Raw genomic sequence first — 20233 nt, 5'->3', positions numbered from 1 at the left:
TATAAAGATTGGTTAAAGAAGATACGGGAGAGTTTTAACATACTTAAGAAAAACAAACTGTTTTTAAGACTTGAGTAAATCATATAAATGATTCGCATGTAAATTAAGTTGCTAATTATTAACTAGCCATCTATTTATTAGAACAAGCTCAGCAAAACTACTCTGGGTACAGATAGTCTGAATACACACACACACACACACACACACACACACACCCATTGCTTATATACATATAAGCTATAAAAAGTACATTTCCTTTCAAATGATCCATAATTGGAGCTCTCTACTAATTCAAGTGGACCTTTCTCCCAATTGAATTAAATGATGAAATTTTGGTAGTTCATTCACCAGCAACTGGTACACAAAAGTGGCCTCTCCCTTGCCAACATGTTCAGCCATGTGCCAGAAATTGAGAAATGGATTATTTCTTTAAATAGAATGTGTCCCCAGAGACATTTGAGTTCTCTTGGAGAACTCGTGGGCCCTTAGTTTTTTTTAGCATGTGTATAAAGGTTTCAGTGAATTATTTGATATTTACAAAAGAGCTTAAGAGAAACAATGTCTAAAAAAATCTAAAAATTTCTGTTTCCAGTTTACTGAAAACATTAAAGAGGAACAATTTTTGTTGTTATTTTTGTGGATTTTGTTTTAAGTAAAATGCCAAGACCCTGGTCTGCTGAGCTCTCTGTGAGAACTAGGTTTATGTAGATGACAGATACAGTCAGAGTCCCCTCTGGCAATAACTCTCCCCTCAGGCTCTCAAAGGGTGTAACTGTTCAAAATCTGTGCCCCAAATGCCAAGCAGACTGTCCCACTGTCATCTCTTAGACATAAAGTGACAGTGTGATGGGCGTTTCCATTTATATGTCTCTGCTTGTTGCTATCTCAGACTGAGTAAGTACATTTTAAAAGCACAGTCTCATAAGGAAACTATACCTGAGAGCAAAAGGATTATAGAAAGGCTGAGATTAGCATTTAAATACCTAGTAGTCAGAGTGTGATAGGTAAGAAGCTGTAAGCGCCCTCTGTCTCCAGATCTCAGTCCAACCTGCCTGCCACTTTGCCTATAGTTCCCACCAATGGTATCAGAGCTTTGGGTTAAGCTGTTGACTCTAAAAGTCCCTGTTAAATGCAAATATGTTATGTGGGATGTAGAACTAATTACCCCCATTATCATCCATTTGCACAAGTTAATTGACAACTTTCCCTAGAGAACCAGGAAAACTCTAGGTCAAGGGACCAAAGTGATGTATAAAAAGCAGAAGGAAGGTTGGGAGTGGAAGACAGAGCCCTCTCAAAGTAAGAAGAGATTAGACATGCAGATTGGGAGAGGCCAAAGTAGCAGAATAGAAGAAAAAGGCAATTCTAAAGGAAAAATGAATATGAATGAGTATCTACTATGTGCCAGGCGTTTTCATAAATGTTGATCTATTTCATCATCACAACAACTTTATGAGAGAGGAGGCATTATTATCCTCCCCAGTTGGCAGATGAGAAAACTTATCCAAATTAACACAGCTAACAAGGGTCAAGCCCAAACTTTGAGCTCAAGTAATCTGGTTCTTATCTTCTATGATTAGCCACCTTCAACCTAGATTATGTAATAGGTGCTCAGTAAGGTTTTGAAAGAGAACGAACGTTTCATTTATAGTTCAGCTAGTGACAAGCAAAATAGGTAAGCACTGAACTTCTTAGAAGATTCTTGAGACACATTAAAGGTCTCAAGAACTTTATTTGGACAACTTTGGAAAATGAACAGAGAGTTCCCTCTGATTCCCTTCAAGGCAAGAGTTTGTAGATTTATGGATACCATAAGGCAGAGATAAGCATTTCACATAGCCTTCCAAAGTCTTCCATCTGTGCTTAGGACTGGCCTGACTTATTAGAGATTGAGAAGTCTCCAAACAAATACATTTTCTCCCTTGGGTCTTTTATACTGTCATATGACTTGATAACCTGTTCTTTTTTTTAATGTTTATTTATTTTGAGAGAGCACTTGAAGGGGAGGGTCACAGAGAGAGAGGGAGAGGGAGAGGGAGAATCCCAAGCAGGTTCCATGCTGTCAGCACAGAGCCTGACGTGGGGCTCCATCTCACGAACCGTGAGATCGTGACCTGAGCCAAAATCAAGGGTCAGATGCTTAACCAACTGAGCCACCCAGGCACCCCTTGATGACTTGTTTTTAATGACCCATGCCAGTGGAGATCATTTGTGATAGGGGAAATCTCAAAGAATTAATTATTCAGGGAACGTGCTGTTTGGCATTGGAATGATATAGATGGAATTTTGGCCACAGATCCACCTTCCACTTCCATGGCAGTTAATGAGCCAATCAGACAGTGTTTACTGTATATGCCAGCTAGGTGGTAAGAAGAAAAATCAGTCCGGGTTCTCCAGAGAAAAAGAACCTGTGTGTGTGTGTGTGTGTGTGTGTGTGTCTGTGTGTGTGTGTGTGTGTGTGTACATATATACATATAAATGTATACATCAGAGAGAGAGATTTCAAGGAATTGGCTTATGTGATTGTGGGCATAGGCAAGTTCAAACCTGTAGGGTAGGCTGGTAGGCTGAAATCTCTTGGGAAGGAGTTGACGCTATCTCTGCAGTCTTGAAACAACTCCTTCTTCCTCAGAGAAACTTCAGTTTTGCTCTAAACGTCTTTCAACTAATTGGATGAGGCCCTCCCATATTATCAAGGGTAATATCTTTTACATAATGTCAACTAAGTGTAGATATTAACCACATCTACAAAGTACCTCAACAGCAACACCTAGATTAGTGTCTGATTAGGTGGGTACTGTTGCCCAACTTGACGTATAAAACTAAACCATCACAGGAAACCTAGGGGAAGTCCCCAGAAGAACTTAAAAATCAGCATCTGCTAGTGCACCTGGGTGGCTCAGTCGGTTAAGCTTCCGACTTCGGCTAAGGTCATGACCTCGTGGTTCGTGAGATCAAGCCGTGCATCTGGCTCTCTGCTGTCAGCACAGAGCCCACTTCATATCCTCTGACCGCACCCCACCCCCCGTCCCTTCCCGCCCTCTCAAAAGTAAATAAATAAACTTTAAGAAAAATCAGTATCCACATATGGGAATAATCAAAAGCTGGCCTAGAGTTCATTTGAACTGGAAGAGAAAACATCTGTAAATGTAATAAGGCAATGGATCTGATTTGAGAAGAAAGTTAACATTTGTTGAGTCTCTGCTGTGTGCTTGACCCTTAAGTCTTTACCTTATTCACTTGTTTACAGTAGTAGCTGGGTGATAGATCATATCAGCCCCATTTTACTAATGAGGAAAGAGAAATCCATGGAGGTTAAATAACTAGTCCATACACACAAAGTTAACATGGCAGAGCTGGGATTCAGACCCAGGTGTGTATGAAGCCAAAACCTCATTATTTCTGCAAAACAAGAAACCTGCCCTGTCTGCTTAATCTTTCTAGAAGTAGAGAATAATTCCCAGGTACACATGTTTTTGTTTGGATGTTTGTGTGTGTGTGTGTTTGCGTTTGTTTTTGTTTTCAAATAAATAAGCACTTTAGTTTTAAAGATGCAAGAGCCAAGGTTTGGGTAAAGCAAAGTTGCCCAAGGACATGGAGGTAAATCAACATAGAATGTGAACTAGAGGAAAGGTCTCTTGACCTGTAGTGTGGGATTTTCCCCACTGTACTTGCCTTAAACTGCTTCTGTATTATCATGAATTCAGCCTCTCTGTCTTAAATCATAAGCCATTTGGGTTTTCCTTTTTTAGTTCAAACCTAGATTATTTTCTATAGCTATTGTAGTTCTTCAAATCCTCTTTTTGGAAACTGCCTCAGTATTACAGCTACTCGACTGAAATAGTAACAATACAAAATACAGTATTAGCCACCCTTTGTTACTGTCCATTTATCTTTATCTGGAAGATTTCTGCAACAAGACATGATTGGCAATGCTATAATAAATATAATAAATGTCATATGAAGGGAGTAGTAAGCTATCCATAATTAAGTCTGAGTCCCTATCAGAGCATTCTATCATTGAAAAAATGTTTTACAGAAAGATCTTTTTTAATGCAGGGAATCGCTTACATCTCTCTACTGTGGTTTTAAGTTGCTTTGAATATTAAGGAGCAACTCATTGCCCTTTATCCATTTTTATGATATAATGGTAATAATTTATCATTAGCTTACTTTTACAGAGTATTTTATGCTTTTCAAATGCTTCCGAGTACATTATCTCAAAGATATCATTATACTTACAAGAGAAGTAAGGTAGGATCATCTAGTGCAGAATGAACTGGAATCTGAGTCTGTTATGCTCCAATGCAAGAGTAATGTCAGATACCACATCAAGTGATGGACAGAATTGGCTTACAGGAGAGGTAGTCTTGCTTTGTCAGAGATATGGAAGGTGTTGTCAGCGGAGATGGATAGGGTCCATTACAGGCTGTCTTGCAAAAGGAAACCAAGAGGCATTCTAGACAGCACCAGAAATCCTAAATGTAGAGTTCAAGTAGAATCAGGAGCCGAAGTGGGTAGCCAGATGTGGAGGGTTCAGGCATGGTATTGTTCAAGCAAATTTTACTGAACAAGTTTCGTAAATGCCATCTCAAAAGACACCACCAGATTTCTGACACTATGTTTGTGACTCTGAACAAGGTCGTTAACCTTTTGGCTCTTTACTTTTCCTGAGTTACGTTATAGGATTTTTTTTCTTGAGGATGAATAATGCATTATATTAAAGATGCTGCTGGATGTTAAATGGTCATCTTTCTGTTATCTCTAGCACAGAGGGGGAGCAGTGATGTAAGACACGGCTTTGCAGAAATCCATGCAGTGATTTTGTCTCAGGTAGTATTAAAATTGGTTTACAAATTTGGGGCGAATATCAACTGGTGATATGGAGTTTTTTCTCAGAAATCTCCTAGATAGTGAAAAGAAGCCATCCATACATTTAGGTAGAGGGAATTTATAAAATAGAAATACGAATGGATGTAGTTGAGTCCCAAAGGAAGGAAAGTGCACTAAAATTACTTATTATTTTAACTTGAATTTTATTTTGGTTGTTCATTTGATTGAAACTGTCATATATTTTTCGTTCTCAGCTTTGACCTCGTAGCCGTTGGAGGTATTTCTGTCATCTTAATCTTTGACCGCTCACCTTTCCTGTCTGAGAAGAGGACACTCTGGCTGCCTTGGAATCAGTTTATTGTGGTAGAGAAAGTTATCATGCAGAGAGTTGTATCAGACCCACCATCCTGCGACATCTCCAACTTTATTAGCCCAAACCCTATTGTGCTTCCGTCACCACTCACATCATTTGGAGGGTCCTGTCCAGAGAGGGGAACTATTGTTCCTGAGCTGCAGGTGGGTACATCGGCCTTCGAATGTATAAAATCATAGTATTGTGGGGTGGTCAGCAACATATAATGGCTAGATTCCTTTTCCTGGTACTCTGGCCAGCCCTGTAACGAACTGCCCTCCATTTGTCAAGAGAAGCTTTCAAATGGAATCTCTCTGGCACACATTTGCAGGGTGATTGGCCAGCGCTACAGGGTGCTATCTATGGCTGTAGAACAAAGCAAGGTGAACTAGCTGTCGTGAGAATTAAACCCCAAACCTTGACCTAATGAACACTGTGCTCTAAAGAACAAAGCTAGCTGGATAGCTCAATAGTGACAACGGTATAATCAATGAGGTAGGACCGTTTGTGGTTCTGAAATTAAAGCTCCTTAAGAAATCTAGTTTTCTTCCATTGTCCAGTTTGTATCCATTGCCATTGTTCTTAATAGTCATGACAGCTCCTCTTGTTTGGCTGTGTTTGGTAAAGGTAGTTTTCAAGCTTGTGGGTTTTGTTTAAAGCTTTGCTTTTGAGTGTTCAGGCTTTATAGCCCAGAGGGAGACATATTCTTGTACCTTTATATTTTATAGTACCTGATAATTTTTCTTTATTGAGTATTCCATGTTTTCATTTCGATAGTAAGCCATTCAAACATCTCTAGTATAGTTTTCCCATCACATTGTAGAAACATTATAATGATAGTTAAATCCAGAAGCCCCCAAAATGGACCCATAAGTCATACAGATCCAGAATTCAAGAAGTATACTCAAGAGGAAGTAAATGGACATTCCAAGGTTGACTTGGTTTTTCTTCCATCACAATATTCCCAGCAGCTATTAGCAGTGCCCAGAGGATACCACTTGTGAAAAGCTCCTAGAAAATACTGCTGTACAGGAAAAGGTGTCCAGTGAGTTGCCCCTCCTGTCTTTTCCATTTTTTTCCCTTGGAAAGGAAGCAAAAACAACACCATATACTTTTTTTTTCTAATTTTTTTAAGTTTATTTATTTTCAGAGAGACAGAGAGTACAAGCAGGGGAGGGGCAGAAAGAGAGGGAGACAGAGGATCCAAAGCAGGCTCTGTGCTGACAGCAGAGAGCACAATGTGGGGCTCGAACTCACGAACCACGAGATCATGACCTGAGGTGAATTCAGGCACTTGACCGACTGAACCACCCAGGCGCCCCAACAAGACTCTATTCAATGAGTGCATTGGACTGGTACACCAATTTCTGTATACTTGTCATTAGGAAGCGTGGGTCTCTTTCAGCACCAAAGTTTTTAGATTGATCTACGATTGCACATTTCCATAGGGAAATGAAATGCTAAGGTGGTGTCACCCTAGCCTTCACTATTGTACTTCTGCCACCATCTGAGAAGTCAGAGCCATTAGACCGCTCTAGTATCAAATGCTAATGTAGAGGAAGAAAAATCAGGCCAAGGGTAGACAAAAGGGATTTGTGTTCTCAGAAGAATGAGCAGAAATCCTGGACAATGTGAGATACCATGTGTTTAACAACCAGGTCTACTATGTGCACTGGTTTAGAAAAGGAAAAAGGGACGAGGTTCTGAGCTAAACATGAACGAGGGCACAGAAATATCCACACAATTCTTGTCACCTTAAGTGTATCGAATAGGCTCTTTCTTCAGCTGGGTTTTGAAAGTTGAAAGTCGTAGAACACCAGATTGAGTTTTAGTGACCACTTTTGGTTGTTTAACTCCATCTGTGCTGATAAACAAATAAGTAATAACAATTAATGAAAGAAGCCAAGTGCTATTTTCATTCTGGGACCAATGTTTAGTATAAAATTTGCACAGGAGTAATGGGAGTTATTTGCTTCTCAGTCACAGGTGCCAACTTGGAAAAACTTGTTCCCAGCTCTTGGTATATCCAAGCACAGAGAAATATGTAAGCGAAATTTGATTAAAAATTTGGCCCTCAAGGTCATTCCAAAGGTCCAAAGAAGACAAGTTTGATGGCATCAGTAAAGATTAATTCTGGGGAAACCATAATCTCTGTCATAAAATATCACTTTGCTGAGCCTGTTTCTGGAGTCCTTCCTCCTAGAGAGCCCGGCCTGAATAAGGATTACAGCAGTGGTTTTGTGATATATGACTTAACACACCAAACAAGATTTTGTGTGTGTGTGTATAGAAGAAAAAGACCCCTTAATGGAGCCCACAGCACTGAAATGCTTGACATTCAGCAGTGTGATCTTTTCCAACTCCTTCTAAGCAATTTTTGGAACACTGTGGAAAAACCAAAATTGTTCTTATCACAGTCATTCCTGGCAGGGAAAAAAAGGAGAGCAGTCGTCAGGGTTGCTTGGATGTCTTGTCCCCATGCAGACTCTGCAAAATTCGAAACCCGTGGTCACATGGCCTCACAGATTCTTGCCTTGACATCCACAGATCCCTTTAAACTCTCTCCTTTGGTGTGTTTCCTTGTCTACCTGTGACCACTGACAGGAGCCAATCTGCCTTTTTTTCTCTCAGGTGGTGCAAGAGGAGATCCCCATTCCTTCCAGCTTTGTGAGGCTGAGTTACCTGAGCAGCCGCACCCCCGGCTATAAAACCCTGCTTCGGATCCTTCTGACACATTCAACCATTCCCGTGGGAATGATAAAAGTCCATCTCACGGTAGCCGTGGAAGGGCGACTCACACAGAAGTGGTTTCCTGCCGCAGTTAATCTCATCTACACGTTTGCCTGGAACAAGACCGACATCTACGGACAGAAGGTTTGGGGCCTGGCAGAGGCTTTGGGTATGTTGAACTAATTCCGTATGAATAGCAGCATTGTGTTGCACAACACCGAAAATACTAGTTGCATGTTAATTTACATGTGGAATAATTATGTATGGACAAATGACGACTGTCTTTTATTTAAAGGATCTAAAGCATTTTTTTCACTCAAACCCTCTTTGGGCCTATTTAGAGTTCCCTTTTGACACATTTTTGCTTCAAAACTAGTTCAGTTCTCCTTTCCTGATGGCTTATGTACCCGTGGAATCACACACTATCTGACTTGTAACTGTCTCCAGAGCTGAATATTGCCTTCTAACTGTGACCTTTGGTGTGGCGTTCTTTAGGCCATGTTTTTGGATTTGACATTTAGACTGTCATTTCCACTTAGAAACTACAAAATTTTAACTTCTAGGCATCTCCACTTATTGTCTCTTATGTCTAAGATAGTTAGACTCCATTAACTTGTTACTTCAGTAGGTTACATTTAAAAAAAAAATCATCTTACCTTCCTAGTCCTTTTGATTTTCTATTTCAGGGCTTTAAAACCTAGAATTTTTTAGGGACTTTAAGAGGTCCTCTGAGCCTATGGTTTTCAGCTACTTAATTCTCGGACAAATGACATTTTCTTTTAATGCTTATTTATTTATGAGAGAGAGAGAGAGAGAGAGAGAGAGAGAGCATGAGCAGTGGAGGGGCAGAGAGAGAGAGGGAGACACAGAACGTGAACCAGGCTCTAGGCTCTGAACTGTCAGCACAGAGCCTGACACAGGGCTCAAACTCACGAACTGTGAGATCATGACCTGAGCCGAAGTCAGACGCTTAACCAACTGAGCCACCCAGGCACCCGTCAGACGAACAACATTTGAAAAAATTAGACTGAAACAGATTTGCCAACTTCTTATTTTGCCAAGTAAGAATATTTTTAAAAAGAAAGAAAAGAAGCCACTACAATCTACCTACCACTACCATAATTTCATAAAGGAGAGGGATATCTTAACATCAAGAAAGGGAATATTCTATCTTTAAAAATGACAGCAGTCTAATACTGATGCTCGGGATGAGAGAGAGAGATAGACAGACAGACAGCAATGTCTTTATTTTTCACTCTGAGGAAGACAGTGAAAACTTCCTAAAGGAACCTGACACAGGTCTGTGGAGTCACAGTTGGGAGCCATTGATTCTTGTGTCTTCAGGCAATAGCTCATGGAAACCACCCTTGGACAGATGAGAAGACTATTTGTAAAGTTCTCCAGAGGAGATCTTTTCATATCCTCCCTTGGAAGGGTCTATCATAGAACCACTCCCATACATCTTTTAGACTATAGTGTATCAATTTCCTCCCTTTCTTTCCAGAGGAAAACTAATAGCAGGGGTGAGGGGAATCCTTGCCCAAGAGACCCTCATATACTTAAATAATTAACTCCCCTCTGTTGGACCGTATTAGAATGCAAGAAACATAGAGTGGTTCAGATTTCCTCAGCGGGCAGTTCCTGTAAAGACGTGGGAAAGTAAGAGAGAACAAGAAAAAGCACTAGCAAACTGCAGCCTTGCTGAAGATACATCGTAGTTCTAGAAAGCCAGCATCTGTTTTGTCAAACAGCTCCAGTTGTCCCTCTCTGTAGCAAGAGGCCACTGCCTCCCTCCTTGGTGACTCGGCTATACTGATGCCTGAGCTCATCACTTCTCCTGCCATATTAACTACCCTCCCTTTCTTTCAGCTCTTCAAACTCCACAGTCTACTGACTTGCTCTGTATCTTGCATTCAGACTCCTCTTACAAACAATATCAGATTGTGTCGGCCAGTCACCATACAACAAACACCCTAAGCAGACCTCTACCGTTAAGCTAACTACCATCACGATTGCTGGCCAGCTATGGAGTCCTGCTTAATTCTTATTTCAGTGAGTGTAGTGATTAAGAGAACAAGTCTGGAGCCAGACTCCTTCCCTGGGTTCAAGTCATCAGTTCTCTACTTACTAGCTATGAAACATTGGGTCCATTAGTTAATCTCCAGGTGCCAGAGTTTCTCCATTTATCAAATGAGTATCATAAGGTGACTGCTACTCACAGGTTATAATAATATGAGGATTAAATGAGATAAGTAATGTAAAATGCTTCACACATGGTAAGCACTCAACAAATATTCTGCTCTGGTATTGGCTTTTCAGTTCTGCTGTGGCCAGGGTATTGGGATCGCAAGGTATAAAGCATGGGGCCGACGCAGGTACTTGTTGTCTCGGCTTCTCTAAGTAGGGAACTGGGTATATAGCAGGCAAGCACTCAGTTACTCTCCAGTTTCCCTCCTTGCCACACACACGCACACCATCTCTTCCCTGCCCTTCTCTGTGCTATGAGAAGCTGGCTTCTATGGACCGCATTGCCTGAGCTCCTTTGCTCTCTGGCTTCCCATTTGGTCAATAGGTGGTACCATCTGGAGACCGCAGAATGGAAGAAGGAGGTCAGGGTATTTACCCTTCTCCCTGCCTCATTGCAATTCTGGCAGCAACTGGAAGATGGCAGCTCCTATCCAGTTGCCCCTCCTCCACATCCCCAAGCCCTCTGGTCTTCCGTATCGCCATTCCCTCCCTTTGCCCCTGCAAACCCAGAAGCCTTCTCAGTGTTGTCAGTCCCTGAGTGGATCAGCATCCCTGATGGATTCCCTTAACCCAGCTCCTCGTTGTGCAGCTGTAAATAGTGCCTTCATCTGACTCTCTGCGCAAACACTTGAGTGTGATGTGTGATTCCTGCTGGGACCTTGACCAGTGCATACTTGAACCTCATGTTCTCTCGAGGATACTATCCTAAAGCCTTTGCTTCTCTAGAATAACCCAAAATTCCTCTAACTTTTCTCCATAGGGCTTTGTTTTCCCATTCCTTATTACCTTCCACAGAACCCCTGCTAGGTCATTGACTTTTTTGTTTGTTTTTACTTTCTTCTTAAGTTGTGATACCTAGCAATTTACCCAGTACACTCACTCATGAAGAGCTGACCAGGACAATATATAGCAGTCGTTTCTTGCCAGGGTTCACATAAATGTAGTTCAAGCTTACTTTTTAATTTTCTCTCTCTTTTTTTTTAAAGTTTATTTATTTACTTTGAGAGAGTGAGAGCACATGCACGCATGAGTGGGGGAGGAACAGAGAGAAAGAATCCCAAGCAGTCTCTGCACTGTCAGCAATACGGGGCTCGAAGTCAGGAACTGTGGGATCATGACCTGAGCCAAAATCAAGAGCTGGACACTTAACCGACTGCGCCACCCAGGCGCCCCTAAACTTACTCTTTTAAATAACGGTTTTATTAAGATGTAATTCGCGTACCACAAACTTCACCCATGTGAAGTGTACATTTGAGTGACTTTCAGTATTTTCGCAGTGTTGCACAACGATTACCAATATCTAATTCCAGAACATTTTCATCATCAGCCCCACAAAGTAGCACCCCACACAAACTAGCAGTCACTCTCCCCTCTAGGCCCTGGCAACTACCAATCTCCTTTCTGTCTGTGTATCTACCTCTTTTGAACATTTCAAACAAATGCAATCATACGATATGTAGTCTTTCACATCTGGCTTCTTTCTCTTGGCATAATGTTTCCAAAGCTCATTCACGTCCAAGCCTGTGAGTACTTCATTCTTTGCTACGACTGAGTAATATTCCATTGCATGGCTACACCACATCTTGTGCTGCTATGCACATTCAGATATAAGTATTTGTTTGAATATCTGTTTTCATTTCTTTGGGAAATATACCTAGGGGTAAGACTGTTGAATCACATGGTAATTCCGTGTTTGACTTGTTGAGAAACCACCAAACTGTGTTCTACGGTATCTGCACCATTTGATCAACCTTACTTTATGCATAAAATGTGTTACTTCTCTTTCTTTTAAATACCTCCAGTGCTAAAGATTCTAAAATTTTCTCCCTTGTTGGAGTTAAGCAGTCTTAATGACTTAGCTTCTGATATGCCTGTGGATTATTGAATAAACAACTAAAACACAAAGAAAAGCAGAGACCTTCTAGTATACACAGCAGTGATGAAGATCCCATTCCTACCGTTTGCCGACAGGTGTTGGTTTACTTTCTATTTCTGCAATCCTGTTCCTGGTCAAAGCTTCCTGAAGCATTGTGACTATAAAATGGCCTTAATTAAAATGCTCAAATAGATGTTGTTGGTTCATTTTTAAGGCTAATAAAAGTAATAAAAGCGAGAGAAAATTGATCGACTCAGAAATATCCAAAGAGAGAGGAAAAAAGTGTTCCTCGTGGTATTTTATGTGCACTTAAAGAGCATATTTTTTAGAAAGAAAACTGGCAAAGATCTCAAGAGAAATGGTCAAAATAATTTCAAGTGTAGGGCGTAAGATGGACTATGGATTATTTACCTTGTAGGAAATGCCCCTGATAATGGTTAAAGGGATTTTATTTCCTACCTAGTATCCATTTCCATGTCCATGGAGACTAAGAGAATTTCTTGACAGTGGTAAAAACATTAGAGCAGGTGGTAGAATGAAGTTTGAGAAATTTGATTCTCTGCAGATAGATTGTGAGCACCTTAAGAACACAACAGACAATAAACAGTTCAGGTCATATATGAATGGAGACAGAGTGATCAAGTATGTGACCACTGAGCTCATACCTTAATAGAGATGATTGAATCCAAACAAACAACGAAGAAAACGTTTAGTTGTACTCCTGCCCAAATTTTATAATCGCTTAACTAACGTGAGAAGAAATGGACTAAATTTTGCACCGGATACTAACAATGGCTAATATGGTTAATATGACACTTCTCAGATTTGCTTTGGATTCAGAGATCCTAGTCCAGTCTTTTGGTAGGCAGAATAATGACCACCACCCCCAAAGATGTTCAGCCCTGGAGTCTGTGAATATATTCTGTTACATGGCAAAAGAGAATTCAGGTTACAAATGGAATTAAGGTTGCTTATCAGCTGACCTTGAGATGAGATGATTATCCTGGATTATCCAGGTGAGCCCAGTGGCATCACAAGTGTCCTTAAAAGTGGAAGATGGTGGGGCGCCTGGGTGGCTCAGTCAGTTGAGCGTCCGACGTTGGCTCAGGTCATGATCTCGCGGTTTGTGAGTTCAAGCCCCACATCGGGCTCACCGCTATCAGCACAGAGCCTACTTCAAATCCTCTCACTCTCTCTTTCTCTGCCCCTCCCCCACTAATGTTCTCTCTCTCTTGCTCTCACTCTCTTGCTCTCTTGCTCTGTGTCTCAAAAATAAAAAAAAAAATTCAAAAGTGGAAGATGGAGTCAGAAGGGGAGGTCAGAGTTAGGGGAAGGTATAACCATAGAAGAAAGGCACAGCAGGATGAAATATTGCTGGCTTTGAAGATGGGGGAAGGGAGTCAAGAAACAAGGAATATTGGCGGCCTCTAGAAGCTAGAAGAAGCAAGGTGATGGATTCTGCCTTAGAGCCTCCAGAATGAATGAAGACTTCAGACACCCTGATTTTAGCTCAGTGAGAACCATTTCAGACATCTTACCTTCTTAACTGTGAGATAAGAAATTTGTCTTGTTTGAAGCCTTTAAGCTTGTGCTAATTGGTTACACCAGTAATAGGAAACAAACCTTGACCAATATTCATACAGTCCCAGTTCTAGCAAGGATTTTGGTTAAAACTGTGGCTAGAAGATTCTCCCACCCTTCTTTCTCTTCATGCCAGCTCAATATGAACTTCTTTTCCCTCCCTCCCCCCATTTCTGGGTGATGGAGAAAGAGGAGATCAGCTTTAAACAGGCCGAATTTGAAGTGATGCTCAGTATCTACATTGAAATGCCCGCCTAGTTTGAAATGTGGGACTCTTGTTTCCCACATAGCTCAGCTGCAGGGAATCGGTGTCACTCTCAGGGCCAGAGTGTCTCAAAAGAAGAACAGAGGGTTGAGGGACAGCCACAGTGAGAACAGGAGTGCTTGAGACCCTAGAGCATCCCACCATTTTTTGCAATGAAACCCATTTTGCAAGCAGTGGGGATAATACCAGAGTGAATAAATTACCAGCAGAGATTGTGTGAACTACTTCCTTGGCGAAGTATCAATGGCAACTGATAAGATTGATTAATCCCAGTACAATATTGATCAAGTCTAAGAAGAGTAAAATCACCCCCAGGGTTGCAGTACAAAAACCAGAATCACTAGTTCATCCGGCTTAAAGATTTTGTTGTCTGATCCACAGACAAGACTCCCCTGCTAAAAAACTCCATCTGTGCATTTGAAATAATTTGGCCCTAGTACTTGATTCTCTAGCTCTAAATAAGGTATGATGTCTGGAAATCATCGTATATTATTTAGTTTCTTTCCCAACTCTGCTGCTCGCAAAACAATGAAAAAAAATCATTGTTGTTAAGTTCACAGTGCTGTTAAAATTCTAGAGATGGCTTATTTAATTTGACAAACTGGCTTGTTCAGGGGCCCTGATCTGCATCCATTATATGAATTTTGTCAAAATAATTCCCTATGTCTGCCTGGGTCCGCATACATTATCAATATGTAATAATGCATTCTGCGTGGTCTTCATTTTAATTAAATTAAATTGTAGCGGTTTGGAGTCCTGCAAGTTCAGAAAATCAGCCATCGCCTTTTAGTAGCACTGCTATAAACAATTCCATTTTTTTTTCAAGGCTATTGGCAACAACAATTGCATAATTATTTAGTACAGTAGTTTGCCAAGAAAAAGTGGCGTTTCAGGGAGAACTAGACTTCCTAAAGGTTCATGGTGCACAGGAGTCCATCTAAATTGTGTTCGAGAGAAACAAGGGAACATTAATAGTAATAGGTGCTAAGCTACAGTTGCTTTGTGCACACAAAACATCCCTGAGAACGATGCTTTAGTGTTCATAAATTTCCTTTCAGTATAAACCTACAGCCACAAAAATAGCATCCACTGAATATTTTAATAATAAATGGGTAGTGCTTTACAATTTGCGAAGTACTTTCACATACGTTATCTCATTTTAATCCTTATAACATTCCTGCCTGGTTGGCATGGCGCGACAAATATGATCTTCGTTTTACAGAGGGGGAAACTGAGGTTGGAAAAGAGCAAGTGACTTGCCTAGAGTCCTCCACAGAGTGGGGACTCAAACTCAGATCTCCCGGTCCGGAGTTCTGCATGCCTTTCACTGCTGCCTCTCTTCACTAAATTGACCAACCCACCTTGCCGAGTACCCAATTCAACGCCCCAGTGGCTTTCTGTCAAAGAAGCTAGCAGAGATAATAATCTTTCATCATCTCTCTCCACTCATGAATTCATAATCGTTAACTGAGAGCAGGGCTGTTTTATCCATTTAGCTTTAGAGGCGTAGCACCAAGGATATGAGTTTTTCAAGGGCCTGCAAAAATGTTTGCAACCTGAAAAATAAGTATATGGCACCAAAATATGAAAAGAAAGCCAGAAAATCAGCATTAATAAATGTTTAAATAAATGTCTACAAAATGAAACATTGTGTCAGCTTGTCAACTGCTTCTCAGTTTTCACACTTTCATATGAAATATTTTAATGCTGGGAATGCGTTGTCGGTTGTATCCATTTTAATATGGCTGATAAGATGTGAGATAGGACCTCCAAAAGTAAGAGTGCCCAGAGCCTACTGGGGTTTTTTAATGACCAGATACCCTGGTAACCAAGTGCTCTGTGCCCATTTCAAACTGCTGGCCACACGCATTAGTAAGATTGTGAAATCCATTTGGTGAGTCAACCAGTATTTTTTAATGGACTATAATAGAACAAAAGTGAGCAGAATAGAAAATATCAGAATGTAAAGCTCTCAGTAGAGTATTATTTTGGAAGACTTGTTTTCGATTATACGTATGTGTATGTCTATGTGTGTATCTCCCCGTGTGTATGCTGGGTCACAGTTTAATGACTTTCGGGCATAAGAATTTGAAAGCTATTGGTAAGCGAACATAGTCAAGAGACAGAAAAATTAAATGATTTTCCAAACCATCTGTCCTGTTTTCCAAGTCAGGCTTTATGATTATTCTTGCCTCCTACCCCCCTCTACCAACCCATATCAGAGCATTTATGGAGATATCTCTCCAAGATTGTGTGACCGTATAATTTATCATTGAAACCAAGATTCTTCTGAGAGTAAAAGGGAATGCTGTTGATTATTACATCAAGACCACAACATAACTGGGTGCTGTTTTTGGCCAACCAGAATACGTGGTACTTCTCCTTCAAGGCTGCCCCCTGGCCTCCCTGAAAACCTTATCTCTTTCATTCAGAGCAAATAAAACGTTATTTATTTAGCACTTCTGAATTGTGGGTCTCTCCCTTAATAGCTGTGATCTAGCATAGCAGGAAAGAGCACTTGCTTATGAGTCCCTGGGTTTAGCTCTGGTTCTGCCATTTACTAGCCAGATGACCTCGGACTAGTCACTCTACCTCTCTGACTCTATCATCTCATCTCTCAAATGGGAGTAAATATATCTTCCTCAGAGGTTTTTGTGAGTCTTCAAATTAGGTAATATACACAAAAATGTATTTAACTGTTGCGTGCTCTGCAAATGTAAGTTGATATTATTTTTGTGATGGTTATTAAGGAGGCCACGGATGAAAGTTCCCAAAGGTACGGAGCCCTTCAGGGTTTGGCCTCTCTCACATGACAGATTATCCTGCCCTGCATAATATCCACTGTGTCTGCAGTGCTTAGCAGATCACCTGCCTGGCACATAGAGCGAGCAGCTCAGTGAAGCTTTGCTGAGTCATTAAGTAACAGCCCCCTGCTTTCTAGTACAATATTGTATCCCTTTTAATCAATCATGTTGTTTTAAAAGATAACCAGTCCATTTTCAAGGTGAATCTATTTCCTAAAACCTCTCCAAAGAAAAATGCCTAAGTACTGCTAAAGGATAGTAATCTTTTGTTTTATTTTGCACTGGGAGGGGGAAGGGAGTGGTTGTTCATTTGTTTTTGATGCGCTAGAGAGAAACCAACCCTCCAGCCACCCTGGCCTTTTTTAAATCTCCCAAAGATACCAAGCCTCAAGGCCTTGCACACATACTGCTCTCTCTCTAGAATGTTCTTCCCTGTATTTCATAAGAGAAACCCCTTCTGCATAAAGAGGCTTTTCCTTGCTTCTTCATTCTACTTTAAACTGTCTTGTTATGCTCACTATTGATATGCTTCATTTTCCCATCATAACATTTACCACCCTGTGTGTGTGTGTGTGTGTGTGTGTGTCTGTGTGTGTCTGTGTGTGTTATTCTTGTTTTATATTTTTTCCTCCCACTAGAATGTGAGCTCCACATGGGAGGGACCAGGGGCAGGAGGAAGTGCTGTCTTATTCAGCCTTCTTCATCCTCATACCCTGAGTTCCTGACAACGAGAGGTACCCTTTAAATATTGCATATTTGTTGAATGACTGAACAAACGAATGAACAAGGACAGAGACTAAAGCAGACCCCTTAGCCTGTACAATGGGATGACGTGCCTGCCCAGGGAGAGGAGAGCAGCAGTGCCCGGGCGCACGAAGGCACTCGCAGATGTGGGTGTGAGCCTCTACGTCATCCTGCCTTGGAGGCACCGAGGTCATCCGGGTTCCAGGTTCACTTGTATACAGCTAGGCTCGAACAAAGCAGCCAAGAAAAAAAAAAATCTCCAAATATTAGATTTCAGTGGACAGGACCTCTTGGCAAAAGTGTTGTGTGACGGCCTCACTGCTGGATGCTTTTTACTTTTCCTCCTGTATTCATCCAAATACCTCACTTTTATTTTTCTTATTTTTATATTTTTAATTTAAATCCAAGTTAGTTAGCATGTAGTGTAATAATGATTTCAGTAGTAGAATTTAGTGCTTCATCACTTACATATAACACCCGGTGCTCATCCCAACAACTGTCCTCTCTAGTGCCCATCACCCATTGATTCCATCCCCCCACCCAACACCCCGTCAGCAGCCCTCAGTTTGTTCTGTGTATCTGAGTTTCATATGGTTTGTCTCCCTCTCTGTTTTTATCTTACTTTTGCTTCCCTTCCCCTTCGTTCATCTGTCGTGTTTCTTAAATTCCACATATGAGTGAAATCACATGGTATTTGTCTTTTCCTGACTAATTTCACTTAGCACAATACACTCTAGTTCCATCCACATTGTTGCACATGGCAAGATTGCATTCGTTTTGATCGCTGAGTGGTATTCCATTGTATTATACCACATCTTCTTTATCCATTCATCAGTTGATAGACATTTGGGCTCTTTCCATTCTTTGGCTATTGTTGAAAGTGCTGCTATAAACAGCGGGGTGCATGTGCCTCTTCGAATCAGCATTTTTGTATCCTTTGGATAAATATGTAGTTAGTGCAATTGCTGGGTCGTAGGGTAGTTCTATTTTTATTTTTTTGAGGAACCTCCATATAATTTTCCAGAGTGGCTGCACCAGTTTGCATTCCCCCTAGCAGTGCAAAAGGGTTCCCCTTTCTCTGTATCCTCGCCAACATCTGTTGTTTCTGAGTTACTCATTTTAGCCATTCTGACAGGTGTGAGGTGGTATCTCATTGTAGTTTTCATTTGTATTTCCCTGATGATGAGTGATGTTGAGTGTCTTTTCATGTGTCTATGAGCCATCTGGATGTCTTCTTTGGAACAGTGTCTATTCCTGTCTTCTGCCCATTTCTTCACTGCATTATTTGTTTTTGGGTGTTGAGTTTGATAGGTTCTTTATAGATTTTGGATACTAACCCTTTGTCTGATATGTCATTTTCAAATACCTTCTCCCATTCAGTCAGTTGCCTTTTAGTTTCCTGATTGTTTCCTTCCCTGTGCAGAAGATTTTTATCTTGATGAGGCCCCAATACTTCATTTATGGTTTTGTTTCCCTTGCCTCCGGAGACATCTCTAGTAAGAAGTTGCTCAAGTGAGGTCAAAGAGGTTGTTGCCTATTTTCTCCTCTAGGATTTTGACGGTTTCCTGCCTCACATCTGGGTCTTTCATCCATTTTGAGTTTATTTTTGTGTATTCAACTACCTCACTTTTAACACTATCATGTCTAAACCCTATTTTTTTATAAACTGCTATGGTATACTGATCCTAAGTATAACCCAAGCAAATCCAGTGATTCATTAAAAAATAATACATTATAACCAAATAGAGTTTCTTTTAGGACCACAGAGAAGTTTCAACAGTAGGAAGTCTATTGCTATAATTCACCGCCTTAATAGATTACAAGAGAAAACTATGTGAATATTTCCATAAGTCCTGAAAAAGCAGTTGATAAAAATTTATCACCTGATTCTGACACTCCTAGTGAGCCAGGAAAAATAGATAGATCAACAAAACATTTCAGGCCACTGGGCAATGTGTCAAACTGAGGAGCTTCTGGGGTCATCTTATCATATGATAAATCACTAGAGGATAGGAAAAGGTAGAAGCTCTAAGAACACATACGTGCTCTCAATAGATAGCACTGTATCTGTATAGTCTTGGTCTATTGTTGCCGTGGCTTTCATTTGGTTCCTTAGGTCTCTTGTCCTTTGTCGTTTTTGTTGTTGTCTTGCATTAATCTACCATTTTAAAAGAATGGGAGATATTTATTGTTGTAGTTAATGATTCCTTTTGGATAAGGAAGTTTTTATCTTGCCATTAGTTACCTTTTAAATGTCATGAAATTCTTTGTAGGATGTTCCCTGAGGTTGTGAGGGAACATGTGAGTTTCTCCCACTATCAGACTACTTTTAATTATGTGTCGCCTTTATAAATGCAGCCATTATCATTTCTGAAGCTGTTGAAAATCATCTGCTTAATCTTGTCATATTTTGTACATCAGTTTCATTGCATAGCATTTTTGCCTTGCCTATTTAATGTCAATCTCCCGTCCCAGCCCTTATAGATGAATGTCGCAGTCACTGAATTGGGTGTCAGGGGCACGGGGGCCCTTAGCCCTCTTGCAGTCCCCACATCATACATATGCTACTGCTTGGAGAAGTAGAATGAGCTTTCAGTTCTTTTTTCCAATGTCTAATGGCTTTGCGGCAAGCTGCAATCGTTCTTTAGACACCAGTATAATAAAGTTTTCTTTATCAGCCAGTGTTAATATTTGCAAGATGACAAACAGTGTAGTCAAAGGTGCAATCCTGTGACCAGAGGACAGAGCCCGCTGCAAAAGTAGCAGTCCCATCTTGACAACCAATGACTCTTGGTTAAGAA

General features: G+C 40.7%; 1 protein-coding gene across 1 annotated transcript in view; it reads left to right on the top strand.

The window, feature by feature from the left end:
* Nucleotides 1–20233, top strand: part of TENM1 (teneurin transmembrane protein 1) — a 768359-nt gene that overhangs the window by 622505 nt on the left and 125621 nt on the right. The window contains exons 18-19 of the mRNA XM_043570666.1: nucleotides 5088–5349; nucleotides 7817–8084. Coding sequence (XP_043426601.1) covers nucleotides 5088–5349; nucleotides 7817–8084 — 530 coding nt within the window. The remainder of the gene's footprint in view (nucleotides 1–5087; nucleotides 5350–7816; nucleotides 8085–20233) is intronic.

Source organism: Prionailurus bengalensis, chromosome X (genome assembly GCF_016509475.1).
Source record: "Prionailurus bengalensis isolate Pbe53 chromosome X, Fcat_Pben_1.1_paternal_pri, whole genome shotgun sequence".
Taxonomy (NCBI): Eukaryota; Metazoa; Chordata; class Mammalia; order Carnivora; family Felidae; genus Prionailurus; species Prionailurus bengalensis.
Note: the sequence above shows the minus strand (reverse complement) of the source record. Positions and strands in the feature narration are given on the sequence as shown.